The sequence below is a fragment of the Salmo trutta genome, chromosome 16 (genome assembly GCF_901001165.1).
Source record: "Salmo trutta chromosome 16, fSalTru1.1, whole genome shotgun sequence".
NCBI classification, from domain to species: domain Eukaryota; kingdom Metazoa; phylum Chordata; class Actinopteri; order Salmoniformes; family Salmonidae; genus Salmo; species Salmo trutta.
The window spans coordinates 58405629-58424375 of record NC_042972.1 but is presented as its reverse complement, the minus strand read 5'-3'; the positions used below and the strand labels follow the sequence as shown (position 1 = coordinate 58424375).

At 40.7% G+C, this 18747-nt stretch overlaps 1 protein-coding gene across 4 annotated transcripts in view; it reads left to right on the top strand.

Annotated features, from left to right (window-relative positions):
- Positions 1-18475, top strand: part of rbm39a (RNA binding motif protein 39a) — a 48441-nt gene extending 29966 nt beyond the window's left edge. For all 4 annotated transcript variants that reach the window (XM_029695099.1, XM_029695098.1, XM_029695097.1 and 1 more), the window contains 7 exons: positions 223-288; positions 2279-2483; positions 17044-17130; positions 17427-17535; positions 17714-17819; positions 17903-17981; positions 18098-18475. In XM_029695099.1, the coding sequence (XP_029550959.1) occupies positions 223-288; positions 2279-2483; positions 17044-17130; positions 17427-17535; positions 17714-17819; positions 17903-17981; positions 18098-18201 (756 nt within the window). In that variant the 3' untranslated portion in view covers positions 18202-18475. The remainder of the gene's footprint in view (positions 1-222; positions 289-2278; positions 2484-17043; positions 17131-17426; positions 17536-17713; positions 17820-17902; positions 17982-18097) is intronic.
- Positions 18476-18747: the final 272 nt, after the last annotated feature.

Sequence of the window (18747 nt, the reverse complement as noted above, 5' to 3'; positions counted from 1 at the left end):
AATTCTATGTCATTTCACATGACTGGAGACATTAGCATCTTTTTAATACCACAACATGACCAAAAAGACAGGCTACCCGACAAACTGAGATAAATAAAAACGACCCTGTCTTGAATGCAGCCAATAGCCTAGTCCTACAAAACTAGGGGGGAGACAGATTGTAGGTCTACAATATATCAGTGCTATGTAGACTTTAATCTGTTATTCATTTCCTTCCACCAGATTGAGAGTATTCAGCTCATGATGGATAGTGAGACGGGGAGATCCAAAGGATATGGCTTCATCACTGTAAGTAGCACATTCAATCCAGTCAATGGATGCACACAATACTACGATTATTGTGAATACTCAGAATAATAAATGGTTCGATTAAAACGTTTACATGCTTTGCAAATAGAACAATTTCCCTTAGAATCCGGTTTCCATGGACATATATTGTAATCTGATGGGAAATAAACGTTATATCACAACGACCATATTATTTATGGCTGGGAATTCCCAGGGATCTCATTATACAATGTTTTCACGATGATTAGGTGCTGATACGATATATATTGCGATTCTATATGTATTTTGATTCTATATGTACACTATTTATACAAAAGTATGTGGACACCCCTTCAAATTAGTGGATTTGGCTATTTCAGCCGCACCCGTTGTTGACAGCTGCACACATGCAATCTTCATAGACAAACCTTGGCAGTAGAATGGCCTTACTGAAGAGTTCATTGACTTCGAATGTGGCACCGTCATAGGATGCCATCTTTCCAACAGGTCAGTTCGTCAAATTTCTGCCCTGCTAGAGCTTCCCCGGTCAACTGTAAGTGCTGTTATTCTGAAGTGGAAACCTCTAGGAGCAACAACAGCTCCGCCGCGAAGTGGTAGGCCACACAAGCTCACAGAACGGGGGTGCTGAAGCGTGTAGCGCATAAAAATCGTATGACCTCAGTTGCAACACTCACTAACGAGTTCCAGACTGCCTCTGGAAGCAATGTCAGCACAATAACTGTTCGTCAAGAGCTTAATGAAATGGGTTTCTATGGCCGAGCAGCCGTACACAAGCCTAAGATCACCATGCGCAATGCCAAGTGTTGACTGGAGTGGAAACGCGTTCTCTGGATGAATCACGCTTCACCATCTGGCAGTCCGACAGAAGAATCTGGGTTTGGCGGATGCCAGGAGAACGCTAAATGCCCGACTGCATAGTGCCAACTGTAAAGTTTGGTGGAGGAGGAATACTGGTCTGGGGGCTGTTTTTCATGTTTCGGGTTAGGCCCCCAGTGAAGGGAAATATTTAAGCTACAGCATACAACGACATTCTAGACTATTCTGTGCTTCCAACTTTGTGGCAACATTTCGGGGAAGGCCCATTCCTGTTTAAGCATACCAATGCCCCTGTGTACAAAGCGAGGTCCATACAGAACTGGCCTGCACAGAGCCCTGACCTCAACCCCATCGAACACCTTTGGAATGAATTGGAATGCCGGCTGCGAGCCAGGCCTAATCACCCAACATCAGTGCCGACCTCGCTAATGCTTTTGTGGCTGAATGGAAGCAAATCCCCGCAGAATTGTTCCAACATCTAGTGGAAAGCCTTCCCAGAAGAGTGGAGGCCATTATAGCAGCAAAGGTGGGACCAACACCATATTAATGCCCATGATTTTGGAATGAGATGTTCGACAAGCAGGTGTCCACATACTTTTGTCATGCAGTGTTTCACAATATGATATGTATTGCAATTCAATACTGCAGTTTTATTGCAATTCAATGTTCCGAACATATTGCTAGTCTGTTGCTCTCATTGCGGTAAAACCATTTGCCGACATTATAAGCAAGAAAACATTGAATGTTGAGTTCAAGTTGGCTTTCCATGGAATGCGTTCCATTATATCATGATTAGCTACCGCTACATGGACAGTGTGTTTGTGTCAGGAGCATCTTCCAGTATAAAAAAAATCGCCAATAATGCATGTAGTCCATTTTTAGAGCCCACATTATTCTGACATATTTTAGAATGTAATAATAATGTGAAAGTTAATGCTTTATGCCATTGGGAAGATCATTCATTGTTCTTATTGTTAAAGCATACTTTTTTGCATGCATTTTTTGGCGGAGTGCTTTTTCTATATTACTACAATTAAATATAAAATTGAGGTCATTGAAAATGACTTTTAAGTGCTTGAGAAACTCCTTGAATTTGATTCTCCAATGTCTTTATGAATCCTGATTAGTGTGCATGTAAACATAGTCAATTCATTGGCATGTGTTTTCTCTCCAGTTCTCGGACACAGAGTGTGCCAAGAAGGCTTTGGATCAGTTGAACGGCTTTGAGCTGGCTGGCCGGCCGATGAAGGTGGGCCATGTGACTGAGCGCACAGACGCCTCCACTGCCAGCTCCTTCCTGGACAGCGACGAGCTGGAGAGGACAGGCATCGACCTGGGCACAACTGGGCGCCTGCAGCTCATGGCCAGATTGGCTGAAGGTAAAGCCAGAGAGAGCCCAGGGCCTGTATTCACAAATAATTTTGAGGAATCATGTAAGGGATGGTTAAAAATGTACAGAATGGGGATCTGCAAGGAAAGGGGGAGGGTCATGTCATTTGTAATTGATGAAAGCAATGTCAGCACAATAATAACTTCAACATTTCTCAGTGTTTTAGAATTAGTTGCTTATTAGGCCTGACGCAGCCCCTCATCTCTGATTCTGAGCTGGGCATGCAATATCAAGTGCGCCTTTAGGGTATTTAGTGTGGTGACAATCAAATGATCCATAGGCTATACGAAGTGCGTGCTCGGAGAAGCAGAGAGCAAAGTAATATTTTGATGAAAATGAACTTAATTGAGTCATTTGCACTGCTGGTATGGCGTAAATATAACGAGGCTTCATTACACACTACAATGGATATTCCAACCCTGAGCCCGGACTGCTTTTTTGTGTGCTGCCTAACCAGTGGCTGTGCAGTGTAGGCCTTCAGTGGTCTTCAGGAAGAGAGACAAAGGCTTTTTCCCAAAATAAAAATCATAAATATAATATCGTGCGCGCGGACTAGCCTATATATTTTGTTCAGTTTGAGAATGAGAGCGCTTTAGATGGTAAGTAGGACCGGAGGTAAACTTTGATAGCTTGCTACTTCTATAATTGATTTGATAAAAAACAATGTTTCTTGCTCATGATGTATTTATCAGAGTTATTGACCTCACAATAAGCCAGATTCGAGTAACTTACATTGTGGTGCTGAAACTTGAAGCGGCAGCGTGGCAAAATCTAGCGGAAATCGACAGTTCATCAAATCAAATTTTATTGGGCACATACACATATTTAGCAGATGTTATTGCTGGTGTAGGGAAATGCTTGTGCTCTAGCTCCAAAGGTGCAGTAATGTCTAACAATTCACAACAATACACACATCTAAAAGTAAAAGAATGGAATTAAGAAATATATAAATATTAGGACGAGCAATTTCAGAGATATACATATGAAATTAGTAAAACAGTATGTAAACATTATTAAAGTGATCAATGATAACATGTCCTATGTACAGTGCATTTGGAAAGTATTCAGACCCCTTGACTTTTTCCACATTTTGTTACGTTACAGCCTTATTATAAACTTGATTAAACACACTATAACCCAATAGCTATTTTCAGGTCTCTCTAGAGATGTTGGTTCAGGTTCAAGTCCGGGCTCTGGCTGGGACACTCAAGGACATTCAGAGACTTGTCCCAAAGACACTCCTGCGTTGTCTTGGCTGTTGCGCTATTGGAAGGTGAACCTTTGCCCCAGTCTGAGGTCCTGAGCGCTCTGTAGCAGGTTTTCATCAAGGATCTGTCTGTACTTTGCTCCGTTCATCTTTCCCTTGATCCTGATGTACCGATTCCATGGCACGCGATTTAAGAACTGATACAAAAACGATGCCGGATACAAAACGTATAATTTTTCTTTTCAAATGATTATACAGAATTCTTGCTGCCAATAGAATGTTACATATATGGGGGATACAACCTTCCCAGCTCTGCAGATTTTCCTGCAAAGAGACAGAGTCATTAGATCATTTATTTCAGTACTGTCCATATGTAGCTTGTTTTTGTTCTCAGGTCCAGGAATGGCTGAGGAATTGCAACATTTACCTGGAGCTAACTCAGCAGATAGCACTACTGGGTGAAAGTCAATCGATCAATAATATAATAATACTTTTAGCAAAAAAAGTGATGGCAAATGTGATGGCCAAATGGCGTGTGTGTTAGGAGAGAGTCATTTGAATAGAGGCACTGCGGATAGTGCTGATGACGGGTCCCTCCGAACCACACATGAACAAGGGAATCTATATTTGGAGATCATGTTTCTGTCTTGCCCGTGACTTTGGTGCAGGGCATTTGATGTCCATATCCTCTTCATTGCAAAACTCCCTGATCTTCTCAAAAACATAAGTTTGTCTAGCTGTGCCCAGTCCAGGTGGTGCTTGTACAGGCAGACCATCTATGGAAGGAAGGATGTCAGCGTTGCGCAGCAGCTGAAACCTGGTCCGACTGAGTCGGAATACTCCTTGGTGACAACAACACCAGGCTCCAGAGCATCGACGCTGTAAAACAGGAAATAACAAAAAATGTAAGACGTTACAACCTTGCACAACATCAATTCACCTCCCAAGTTTAAATTATAAGAATAACCTCATACAATGCAATGAAAATGATATTCAGCTGAAGTGCTGGTACTGCGGCAGCGGCCTGAAGTACGGAGTCAGGTGTTGTTGCCAGGCGTAGCTTTCCACCAGCACTGTACCATCCTCCAGTCCAACCAGCTGTGGGATGTTGACCCCTGTCACAGTGTTGTCCTTCACAACATCAGCAATCTCAGACAGTGTTCACTGGTCTTTCTGAAGTGCTGCTTGATGAGGCCAAAGCACCAGTCAGGGGGCAAACTTGATGTGGCCTGTGATCAGGAAGTGAAGGTCCAGACTGATGGAGCTTGTGTGTGGTCCGCCAGGCAAAATACCAGAGCACAAACTTGTTCTTGTTTTGGCCACTGCAGTTGCGAGGAGTTAAAAAGTAGATGGGACCCAGCTACATAACGACAGAAGGATAGTGCACCTGCAAACAACAAAATAACATTAAGTTAATGAAAAGCGTATGTAAAGTAAAATATAACATACTTTTTTAAGAGCAGCAGCACTGCATACAGAAACATAATCTTGCAAACTGGAAGTTAAAATGATAACACACAGCCTGACTACACATACCTCTGGAAAATACAGAAATAATGTGAGATCAATAAAAGTAGTGCCAATCATGTTGGAGGTCAATTAAATAATGAAAACGTGTTGTTTATGCTTTACAAGTGTTGTCATCGATTCCTTGTGGAGACGCCACACTGCTGCTTTTGTCACATTGGATGGCAGCAGCTTTCTACCAAAGTGTTTGTGTCCTGGGTGGCATCATGGTAATAATATTGCATTTTCCTCTGCATAATTGTTGAAGTTAACCACTAGCTGCAAGTCCTCATGCTTCAGGTGTAACCTGTGCTTGCTTGGATCAGCTCTCTTTTTGATGGGAGGCATTAGACCATTCTCCTTGTATGACTGGTGGAGGAGAGTCAGCTGTGTTCTACTAATGCTGAAAGACAAATTCCAGATACAAATATTTTGGCATTATTATACAATAGATAGCTGTAAAAACCATCAAACACACCTGGCTAACTTGGTGGGTCATCATCTGGCGAAGTGGAGTCTTTTGTTTAGACATGCTAGCTAAACAATGAACCATAATCCTAATCCATAGAGTACTAGCAAGACAAACCAATTGTCATAGCTAGCTAAAGTTAACCAAGTAGGTAACATTTTTTGCATTTGTTTACTGACACAGGCCATATTCAACCGGTGTTGAGCGTTCGTAAATTCATCAGTTATTCTGCGCTCTGGTACACTCAGACGAGAGTGCTCTAAAACAGTTGTTGCAGTGACTTTCTATTGAAATGGATACTTGCATACTGGAGTCTTTTGTTTGGCCCTAATGTGTCTGTTACATCTTTTTTTTTTACCATCACCCACTGTCCTGGCACTACGTCATGTCCCCCCTCGGGTGTTATTCCCCACGCCTCTTTTACTTATATGCAATAGTTAATAGTTAAGCATTGTGTCACTCATAAAGTGAACGTCTGCTTTTCTCAAATATAACGTGCCTGGTAGTGATATGGGTTGACCTGTGACGACCTCAAACAGACTCGAGCCTGTGTTGCCCGTATACTACATATTATCGTAGGCAATGCATCCGGCCATGCAATCCCTCCTTGATGCATCTTTGAAAGTCTCTCTTTCAAAACTCGATTTGTGCGTTCTACCTGCCCTCTCGATCGAGGATGGCAAGGGCAGTGTAGTTGCCAGTCTATGTTCAGAAGACAAGCTACCTCCTGACACACTTTTCCTGTGAAATGAGTGCCTTGGTCAGAATCGAATTGTTCCGGAAATCCCTATCTGGGAATGATTTCTCAGTCAGAATTTTAGCTGTGTTGTGCAGTTTTTTTGTAGTGTAGGCTTCAACCCATCATGTGAAACGATCAACAACGACCAGCACATCTTCATGTCCTTTACATTTGGGCAGCGTGATTTTGTCAAGCTGTAGATGTCTGAAAGGTCCTGGTGGGGCAGGCGCTCATCGTGTCTGTACTTTCACTCGGCCCTTGGTGTTGTTTTCTATACAAATGTTGCAATTCGCCACAACATCCTCAGCCTCTTTCAGCACACCAGGATTCCACCATTTGCCCACAAAATGGTGAACTATCTTGTCCACACCAATGTGTCCCAAAGAGTAGATCTGTGTCACCAAGTAGGGTAAGAGTGCATTTGGTGCTACACATCTCAGGTTGTATTGCCACACACCTTCTTGATTGAGTTTGCACCCTGCAGCCATCCATTCCCACACTTTATCTTTTGGTGCACTGCTTTGGATGTTTCTAATGTGTTGCAATGTATCCAAGGTGTATTTCCTAATCAGTTTATGTGACAGCCAAGTCATTTACTCTCGTCTGTAAAGATTTGTCCATGTGCTTTCATTTTCAAAATTGCAACTTGTCCAGGTAACTGGAGAGCATTCAGTAGAGCCATCACCTCTGGTCCATTCTTCACAGGAGCTCCCAGTGATGTCATGAATCCTCAGTTTTTCCATATTTTTCCAAAATCCTGGGTAACGCCAAAAGCATACCTTGAGTGTGTGTAGATATTAGCTGTTTTTCCTTCAGCCTGTTTGCATGCTTCTGTCAAAGCCACCAATTCCGCCACCTGTGCTGATGTTTCTGCAGGTAACGTGTCTGTCACTATCACATTGTCCACTGTAGTAACTGCCCCGCCTGCCTTCCTCACACCCCTCTCCACAATGCTTGAGCCATCTTTGTAGAAGATAAACTCAGGGTTTTCCAACGGATTACTTTTAGTAAACCCATCGGAAATCTGTTTCATATGTCTTCTCCCCCACTCCTGTTGCTCTCATCTTCTTGCCCGTGTACTGAGGGCATATATGTTTTGCATAAGATATAGGCAATACAGTGACTTCAGCAGCAGTATCTACTAAACAATCTACTGCAAAGTTATTAACCATCATGTTCACGTATATTCCATCTGATTTCATATGTACACCAGCTGAGATGGGATGTAAGAGGGGTCTATTAGTTTCCCTCAACAGCATCCAGCAAACTGCTGCTGAAACGGAGAGAGATTCATAAATTTGCGCATCTGCATTGTGTCGTTGGGGCTGTTGTCCTGTGTCCATTTTCCCTTAGACAGAACATGCTTCTTCTCGCCATTCCTCATAAAGATTTTATTTTCCAACATTCTCGATGCCAGAAATCCCTCAATAATGACATACACCAGGTTTCTCTTCTGCTGAACGAATAATGTTGGTTTCACTCGGAACCTGTACAACTCTGATAACAGCCGGTTTATTATGTTGATTGATGTCTCTGTCCAGTTGTGACAGCCTGTCAATGATGTTGCCGTAGTTTTGTCTCTCCCAATCAGTAGTTGTGGAAACAAAAGTTTTCCACAAATCCTTTTGTATGGATTGCATCAACTGATGTGTGATTGCCCCATTTTTGTAGGAATTGAGTGCATCTTCATCTTCCATGTCAGGTAACCCTCTGTGTCTAACCACCTCTGCTTTGAATCTTTCTTCAAATTCAGCAAATGGTTCTTTCAGTTTTTGGACACATTTGGTTATCTCTCCACAATTGGTGGTTGCATTGATCAGACCCTTAAGGAAATCATGTATGGCTCTCCATCCATCGGCCACATCTTGCTCTTCACCTCCCACAGCTCTATAAACCTTTTCTTCAAGTACGCCATGTTCACGGTTGTTCAAAACAAAGGCTAACAACTGTAACCCATCATAAGGATGTAAATTGTAGAGTTTCTTATCGCTTCAAATGGTCCCACGTCTTCATACCCACGTCTCGTGGATGCTTCAAAGTCTTTGACCATTCGTCCAACTGTTGGAGATGCTGATATATGTGTGATTACTGTCACTGGAGGTTTGTTTTCACTTCCTTTAACCTGTTATGGATAGGGGGCAGTATTTTCACGGCCGGATAAAAAACGTACCCGATTTAATCTGGTTATTACTCCTGCCCAGAAACTAGAATATGCATATATTATTAGCTTTGGATAGAAAACACTCAAGTTTCTAAAACTGTTTGAATGGTGTCTGTGAGTATAACAGAACTCAAATGGCAGGCCAAAACCTGAGAAGATTCTGTACAGGAAGTACCCTGTCTGACCATTTCTTGGCCTTCTTTGTCATCTCTATCCAAAACAAAGCATCTCTGCTGTAACGTGACATTTTCTAAGGCTCCCATAGGCTCTCAGAAGGCGCCAGAACGTTGAATGATGACTTTGCAGCCCATGGCTGAAAAACAGTAGCGCATTTGGTAAGTGGTCGATCTGAGAACAATGAGACGGGTGCACGTGAAGAGTCCATTTTAGATTTTGAGTCTTTGAACGAAAGGATGTCTCCCGGTCGGAATATTATAGCTTTTTTACGAGAAAAATCGCATAAAAATTGATTTTAAACAGCGTTTGACATGCTTCGAAGTACGGTAATGGAATATTTTGAATTTTTTTGTCACGATACGCGTCCGCGCGTCACCCTTCGTCACTCTTCGGATAGTGTCTTGAACGCACAAACAAAACGCCGCTATTTGGATATAACTATGGATTATTTGGAACCAAACCAACATTTGTTGTTGAAGTAGAAGTCCTGGGAGTGCATTCTGACGAAGAACAGCAAAGGTAATCCAATTTTTCTTATAGTAAATCTGAGTTTGGTGAGTACCAAACTTGGTGGGTGTCAAAATAGCTAGCCCGTGATGGCGAGCTATCTACTCAGAATATTGCAAAATGTGCTTTCACCGAAAAGCTATTTTAAAATCGGACACCGCGATTGCATAAAAGAGTTCTGTATCTATAATTCTTAAAATAATTGTTATGTTTTTTGTGAACGTTTATCGTGAGTAATTTAGTAAATTCACCGGAAGTGTTCGGTGGGAATGCTAGTCATACCGCTCAGGAAGGAGACGCGTTCTGTCTCTTAGAGATGAACATGCTTTGGTGCGAAAAGTGCAAATCAATCCCAGAACAACAGCAAAAGGACCTTGTGAAGATGCTGGAGGCACAGATACAAAGGTATCTATATCCACAGTAAAACGAGTCCTATATCGACATAACCTGAAAGGCCGCTTAGCAAGGAAGAAGCCACTGCCCTAAAACCGCCATAACAAAGCCAGACTACGGTTTGCAACTGCACATGGGGACAAAGATCATACTTTTTGGAGAAATGTCCTCTGGTCTGATGAAACAAAAATATAACTTTTTGGACATAATGACCATCATTATTTTTGGAGGAAAAAGGGAGAGGCTTGCACGCCGAAGAACACCATCCCAACCGTGAAACACGGGGGTGGCAGCATCATGTTGTTGGGGTGCTTTGCTCAGGAGGGACGGGTGCACTTCACAAAATAGATGTCATCATGAGGGAGGAAATGTATGTGGATATATTGAAGCAACATCTCAAGTCATCAGTCAGAAAGTTAAAGCTTGGTCGCAAATGGGTCTTCCAAATGGACAATGACCCCAAGCATACTTCCAAAGTTGTGGCAAAATGGCTTAAGGACAACAAAGTCAAGGTATTGGAGTGGCCATCACAAAGCCCTGACCTCAATCCCATAGAAAATTTGTGGGCAGAACTGAAAAGGCGTGTGCAAGCAAGGAGGCCTACAAACCTGACTCAGTTACACCAGCTTTGTCAGGAGGAATGAGCCAAAATTCACCCAACTTACTGTGGGAAGCTTGTGGAAGGCTACCTGAAACGTTTGACCCAAGTTAAACAATTTAAAGGCAATGCTACCAAATACTAATTGAGTGTATATGAACTTCTGACCCACTGGGAATGTGATGAAAGAAATAAAGCTGAAATAAATCATTCTCTCTACTATTATTCTGACATTTCACATTCTTAAAATAAAGTGGTCATCCTAACTGACCTTAGACAGGGAATTGTTACGAGAATGAAATGTCAGGAATTGTATAAACTGAGTTTTTAAATGTATTTGGCTAAGGTGTATGTAAACTTCCGACTTCAGCTGTAGATAGGCACGTTTTATTTTGTCTGGTTTAGCGTCCCAGATGATTTGAAAAACGTATCAGGAGTAGGCAGGGCAATTTTTCCATAAATAGACAGGTATTTACCTCTCCATGGACACCTTTGTTTTTAAGCCTTGGATTTCAAATCCTCTATTGTTGTTTTTGGATCTGATTTTAATAGCTAGCATTTCGATGGCCATAACGAATAGCTATGGTGACATCCGACACCCTTGTTTAACTTCTTGGGGCCCCCCGTGGCGCACCCTATCAACAGCAGGTGCATTTCAAGAGCGGCAAATTTGAAACCAAATAAATGTCAAAATTCAAATTTCTCAAACATACAACTAACTTACACCCTTTGAAAGATAAACATCTCCTTAATCTAACCACGTTGTCCGATTTCAAAAAGGTTTTACGGGGAAAGCATAAAGTTAGGTTATGTTAGGAGAGTACATTGACAATAGCTGTGTGTAATGTATTGTCGATTCAAAGACAGGCGTCACCAAAACCATAAAATCATGCACTAACCTTTTACAATCTCCATCAGATGACACTCCTAGGACATTATGTTAGACAATGCATGCATTTTTAGTTCTATCAAGTTCATATTTATATCTAAAAACAGCGTTTTACAATGGCGTTGATGTTCAGGAAATCGTTTCCCTCCAATACCGGCAGTCAAGTCATGACAACAAAATAATTAATTAATATTAGAAAACATTGGTAAAATATTATATTGTCATTCAAAGAATTATAGATTTACATCTCTTGAACGCAATGGACTTGCCAGATTTAAAATTAACCTTACTGGGAAATCACACTTTGCAATAATCTGAGCACTGCGCCCAGAAAAATACGCATTGCGATACAGACTAACCGCCATGTTGGAGAGATCTAAAATCGAAAATACTATGTAAATAATCCATTACCTTTGATTCTCTTCATCAGATGTCACTTCCAAAGAATCCCAGGTCCATAACGAATGTGTTGTTAGCACATGATCTAAGCCAGCCGGACTTCACTTCACGAACGGAAAAAATATATTTACGTTCGTTCAAACATGTCAAACGTTGTATCGCATAAATCATTAGGGCCTTTTTTAACCAGAACATGAATAAAATTTAAGGCGGACCATTGGGTTCTCTTTTAAAACGTTTCGGAATGAGAGTACCCACCATCAACTCGCGCGCAAGGTGTCTAATGGGCCATCGCCGTTCCAAGGCTCTTCTTCAGTCAGATCTCAGAGTAGAAGACTCAAAACACTTTGTAAAGGCTGGGGACATCTTGTGGAAGCAATAGGAAGTGCCAAAACATTCCTCAGCCCCTTTGTTTTTTAATGGTATAGGCTTAAAGTCAATTCAACACATCAGGTATCCACTTCCTGTCAGAATCTGTCTCAGGGTTTTGCCTGCCAAATGAGTTCTGTTATACTCACAGACACCATTCAAACAGTTTTAGAAACTTTAGGGTGTTTTCTATCCATATATAATAAGTATATGCATATTGTAGTTACTGGGTAGGATTAGTAACCAGATTAAATCGGGTAAATGTTTTTATCCAGCCGTGAAAATACTGCCCCCTATACCCTAACAGGTTAACTCCTCTTGACAATTCAAAACTCTCTGAGAAGTAGCCATTATTTACTATTTTTCACCTGGGGTTACTATACATTATTTTTACCCATTTTATAAGAGAATAACCGAAATGGAAAAAATCCAAGCATTTATAAATAAAATCCAGTCTTACTTTATCAAATGCCTTTTCAAAATCCACTATACATACCAGTCCTGGCTCCTTAGATGTTTCATGATGTTCTATTATTTCTAGTATTTGTTGTATATTATCTTCAATGTATCGTCCATGTAAAAAAACCTGTCTGATCAGGATGAACCATACCTGGTAAAACCCTTTTAATTCTGAGTGCTATGCATTTTGCTAGCATTTTTGCATCACAACATTGAAGTGTAAGGGGCCTCCAGTTTTTTAGATAGACTGGGTCTTTATATTTGCCATCTGGGTCTTGTTTTAATAATAGAGAAATCAGACCTTCCAGCTGAGTACCTGACAGACTACCAGTTCTATAGGAGTAATTAAAACAATCTAACAATGGAGCTTTTAGTATATCAAAAAAGGCTTGATATACCTCTACCAGTATGCCATCAAGCCCTGGGGTTTTTTCAGACTGAAAGGATTTAATAGCCTCAAAAAGTTCTTCCTCTGTAATTTGGCCTTCGCACTGATCTTTCTGGACATTTTGTTAATTTTCCATTTTTTATATTATTTGGAAATAATTCCCTACCGTAATCTTCATTCAGTGGGAGAGGATGAGACGGAAAAGAGAACATCTGCCTAGAATAATTAGCTTCCTCTTTTAAAATATCATTCGGAGAATCATAGATGACTCCGTCTTCAGTAACGAGTTTCTGTAAATGCTTTTTGTTCGCTTTCCTGTGTTGGAGATTCAGGAAGAATTTTGTGCATTTTTCTCCATATTCCATCCGGTTTGCTTTATTTTTGTAATATATTACATTAGATCATTCTTGAATAAGTTCCACAAGTTTTTTGTTTTTCCTCTAAATGATTTTGTATCTCTGTAGTATCGTTTTTATTGCTATATCTACCTGTACTTTTAGTTCATGGATTTCCCTTGTTAGTCTTTTCTCTTTAGCCAGAAACTGCTTTTTTATTATTGATGAATATTGAATTTGAATGACCTCTGATATTTAGAATTCAAGAAATAGGTTCTAGCAGTATTTGTTTTATTCCCTTGCCTGTTTGCCTGTGAGCCAATGCCACAGATGTTAGAAAATTGAGACAAGATATTATGTGTGTAGTAAATCTGAGAAGGTTGATCAAATCAAAGTTTGTCACGTGCACCTTACAGTGAAATGCTTAAATACAGGATCTAACCAATAGTGCAAAAAAGGTATTAGGTGAACAATGGGTAAGTAAAGAAATAAATCAACAGTAAAAAGACAGGCTATATACAGTAGTGTATGATATTGGATGTGATTTAGTGAGAGTGTGTACGATGTCTGTGTAAGAGTAAGACTATAAAGTGTAATGTCCCCCCCAAAAAATAGCTCTGCCAATTTGCATGGTTGAGTGTCTGTGCGTAACATGTAGTGTGTGTTAATATTCATGATGATAATTGTAATCCATATCGTATCACCGTCATAATTACCTTTAACATCATTGAAAAACACCATCCCAGCATTTCCATAGCAATTGACGTTTCACATGATCATGAAAGAGACCTTGCATTACTCTAGAGACGGCGTCACTACAGTATCAAATCAAATGTATTTATAAAGCCCTTCTTACATCAGCTGATATCTCAAAGTGCTGTACAGAAACCCAGCCTAAAACCCCAAACAGCAAGCAATGCAGGTGTAGAAGCACGGTGGCTAGGAAAAACTCCCTAGAAAGGCCAGAACCTAGGAAGAAACCTAGAGAGGAACCAGGCTATGAGGGGTGGCCAGTCCTCTTCTGGCTGTGCCGGGTGGAGTACAAATGTATTCCATACAATATGTTATTATTCCCCAATGCCCCTATTCTGATATCTTCCCCTTGCTTGTTGTAAACATATATAAACTTGTAGACAAATGCATAAACACATTAAAAAATAAAACAGTTCTCGACAATAGAGAGAGAGCGAGATCAGGTGTATGTATAAGTCCGTATGTGTAAGCAAACATGTAACTGAGTGTGTGTGTGTGTGTGTGTGTGTGTGTGTGTGTGTGTGTTCATATCCACTTAATAATGTTCAGATATTTTTACAGTTCCCATACTTTCTTTTTTCCGTAACCTGAAGTCCCTGTTGAATTTAGTACAGCCATGGTGTTATGGAGCTGTCTCAGAATAACTGTCCATCTATAAAGAGTTTGTCCACAATGAGAAAGGCATGCTTACCCTTCTCCCTTTGTTGCCTTTGTACCGGATACAGTCTCATGATGTTCGTTTATCTCCCTTGGAAATTGGTCATTGAGACCGAATTTGGTCCCTTCCCCTGCTTTTGATCAACTCCTTTTGTTGGTAGTGTTCAAATTTTGCGATGATCGGTCGCGGACCCTTGGTCGCAGACCCTTGGTCTTGTCGCTTCGAGCTCGAAGTCTGTGTACTCAGTGGAAAGCCACCTTGTATCAAGTCTCTATAGGAAGTTTCAAGGCGGATTGCATGAATTCTCTGATCCTGCCCCTCTGGATTATTGGATGCATCCTCAGGAATCCCAGAAAAAAAATATTTTCACGCACGCTACGACTTTGTATGTCTAGTAGTGACTCCTTCATTACCCTGTTTTCCTTGAGTAGACAATCCATGTTGGAATCGTGGATTTTTACCTTGGCTGTGAGTGCCTTGTTTTCTCCTTGGAGCGTGAGAATTTCACTCTGGCTGAACTCCAAACTCCCCCTCAGCCCTGCTACCTCCTCATACAACTTTTCCAGTGTTGCATGGATTCCAGCCAGAGCACTAGCCTCTACTTCAACGGTAAGTAAATCATCCTTGTCTGTAGATAAGAAAAACAGATTTTTTTTTGTCTTGTTAATGTTATTTTGTGAGGTAGTCAGATCTTTCCATGATGGGAGTATGTTGTTCCTCCATAGCGTAAAGCTGTTGGTTCTCGTCTATTTTCCTCAGGATCTCCTTAGTATCCAGATTGGCTCTTTACTGCAACCAGTTGTTTTACGAAAAGAGAACAATGAGTCTTTCCCGCGACGACGACAGGTGTCTGTAGTACAGCCAGCTATCACTCGCGGTATTTACGCAAGAAAATGGAACACAAACTTGCAGTCCCAGCTGTAAAGGCTATCCGCGTCGTGAAATCCTTAGCAACAAAACTTTAGTTCTGATTAAAATCGATTTAATGAAACAATTTTAGTATAAACAACAAACCGAGTGTAGACAGTACAATGTTCTGTTGCGCACTCTGATGACATATATCCGGCTCTCAAAATACCCAGATAATTTACAGGTGATGCTCAAAGACGCTCTGGGCTTTATAATATTCTAATGTACTTGTCCTCTTGCTTAGTTGTGCACCGGGGCCTCCCAATCCTCTTTCTATTCTGGTTAGAGCCAGTTTGCGCTGTTCTGTGAAGGGAGTAGTACACAGCATTGTACGAGATCTTCAGTTTCTTGGCAATTTCTCGCATGGAATAGACTTCATTTCTCAGAACAAGAATAGATTGACGAGTTTCAGAAGAAAGTTCTTTTGTTTCTGGCCATTTTGAGCCTGTAATCGAACCCACAATTGCTGATGCTCCAGATACTCAACTAGTCTAAAGAAGGCCAGTTTTATTGCTTCTTTAGTTAGCACAACAGTTTTCAGCTGTGCTATCATAATTGCAAAAGGGTTTTCTAATGATCAATTAGCCTTTTATAATCATAAACGTGGATTAGCTAACACAACGTGCCATTGGAACACAGGAGTGATGGTTGCTGATAATGGGCCTCTGTACGCCTATGTCGATATTCCATAAAAAATCTGCCGTTTCCAGCTACAATAGTCATTTACAACATTAACAAAGTCTACACTGTATTTCTGATCAATTTGATGTTATTTTAATGGACAAAAAATGTGCTTTTCTTTCAACAACAAGGACATTTCTAAGTGACCCCAAACTTTGGAATGGTAGTGTATGTGGATACTAAAATATGTTTAAATTTCAAGTTTTCTGGAAGAAATGGTGCATTATTTGAAAAAAGTGCAAGGGTGCCAATATCTTTTAAACAGAAAATAAATCTTGTCTTGGTCAGATTTGAGTTGAGCTAGCTAGCCCAGTTTGAATGCAAATCCGAGGTTCAGAAATTTTGGGCTGGTTTCTAAGGTTATTTTGGTGTGGCAGGTAACCTAGTGGTTAGAGCGTTGGGCCAGTAACCGAAAGGTTGCTGGATCGAATCCCAGAGCTGACGAGGTAAAAATCTGTCGTTCTGCACCTGAACAAGGCAGTTAACCCATTGTTACCTCGGTAGGCAGTCATTGTAAATAAGAATTTGTTCTTAACTGACTTGCCTAATTCAATGAAGGTTAAAAAATAAAAATAATGTTTTACGTTTTTGCTCTTTGGGTTTGATTGCACAGCTGCCATAACTGTAAGCTATACACTAGCGAAAGCGAAGACTCTATCCCCAAATATATTAAATTGCGTCAACTGAGCTCATAGTGGAACTCATCATTCATTACGTTATTCAGTATGCACAGCACTAAATCGGTGGGAAAACCGACCCGACAGGGAAAATGAATGGAGCGGTTTCCAGGCAGGCTGGTGGCACAAAATTATCACAGATGAAACACATTGGCGACTTATTATAGCTTTTGAGCATTTAAAAAATACTAAAAGCTACATAATTCAGCTTTAAGAACCATATCATAAAGTGTGAACAAGGACGGATGTCGAGCCCAGTGTCTTCTGTCTTTCAGGCACGGGACTGCAGATTCCCCCAGCAGCACAGCAAGCCCTGCAGATGAGTGGGGCCATTGCTATTGGTGCCATGGCCGCTGTATCAGGTAATAAAAGGATGATCAATTGGACAAGCCTATCTGACTGCCATGATTGCTTTTTGCTGAGCTATTTGGAGAAGGCAGATATCATCCAGCATTGATCAAATCTGTTGGTTTGCTTGTAAGACACTGATTGGTTGATTCGGTGCGAGGAGCTGGTCTGTTGTGAGACTCGTGTCAGAATTAGGCTGGATTGAACATAAATAAATAAGAAACATTAATAAATGTAACATTTCTAGCACATAGTTCAGTTAGTTTAATGTGATATGATGCATTTTGACACTTTCTTTTTAAACTTTTAGCTGCCATGAATCCTGCTATGAACATGAACATGAATACAGCTATGAACCTACCCTCACAGCCACTTGCTACACACTGTTTCCAGCTGTCTAACATGTTCAACCCTCAGTCGTAAGTATTTAACATTTAATCAAGTTGTTCAATCTAGCATATTTGTATCCCAAGGGGGCCAGCTGATGAAAGTACACAAACTTAAGACTTCTTAGACCTTAAGATGTTATTTGTTCCCATAGACTGGTTCCCAATCACTAGTCGTTTGTGGGTGATCATTTCCCATCTGATTTTACAGTGAAGATAACCCAGACTGGGATGTTGACATTCAGCATGATGTCATTGAGGAATGCAACAAACATGGTGGAGTTGTGCACATATACGTTGACAAGAATTCCACTGAAGTAAGACTTTTAAGTGTATTTGAATGGTTTCCAAATGGTTGCCGTCTTAAATAGCAACTCATTCAAACTTTTTCTTTTTTTAGGGCAACGTGTATGTGAAATGTCCATCCATTCCTGCTGCCATGGCTGCAGTAAACGCATTACATGGTCGATATTTTGCAGGTAAGTGGGACTGACTAAAGAATGTGGTACTCAATTATGAATTGTCATTGACGCAGTCATTTAAAAATATATGTTTTGTCTAAACTGTCATCATTTCCTTAACATTTTCTTCACAGGTAAAATGATCACAGCGGCATACGTCCCTCTCCCAACATATCACAACCTTTTCCCTGACTCTGTGACGGCAACCCAGCTCCTGATCCCTCCTGCTCGCCGATGATCTCTCACAGCAAGACACGAAAAGCCCAGATTGGTGGGACACTGTATAATAGATTTTTTTTAGTTATGGCAGTATGTTTTTCTTTTATGTTAGTAGATGAAGTAAAATCATTTTTTTCCCCGCAACATGTTTTTTTTTACTTTCCATACGTTGGCTTTCCATACGCAAAAATAATCAAAGCTTTACTTGCATAGCCACGTCCAAACATGTGTTTGGCATTGAGGGTGGAGTTTCAGCCAGTCTAATAAAGGGATTGTAGTCCCTGAAGAGTTAATTGGTTGATCTGGACAATTTACCATTTTATATTTTGTAAAGCTTATTCTTGTTCATACATTCTAGTGCTTGAAAGCTTTGATAGGCATGTTTTCCCTGATGAAGTGTACAACTTACAGTTGAAATCGGAAGATTACATACACTTAGGCTGGAGTCATTAGAACTCGTTTTACAACCACTCCACAAATTTCTTGTTAACAAACTATAGTTTTGGCAAGTCAGTTAGGACATCTACGTTGTGCATGACACAAGTACCATGTTCATCTGTACAAA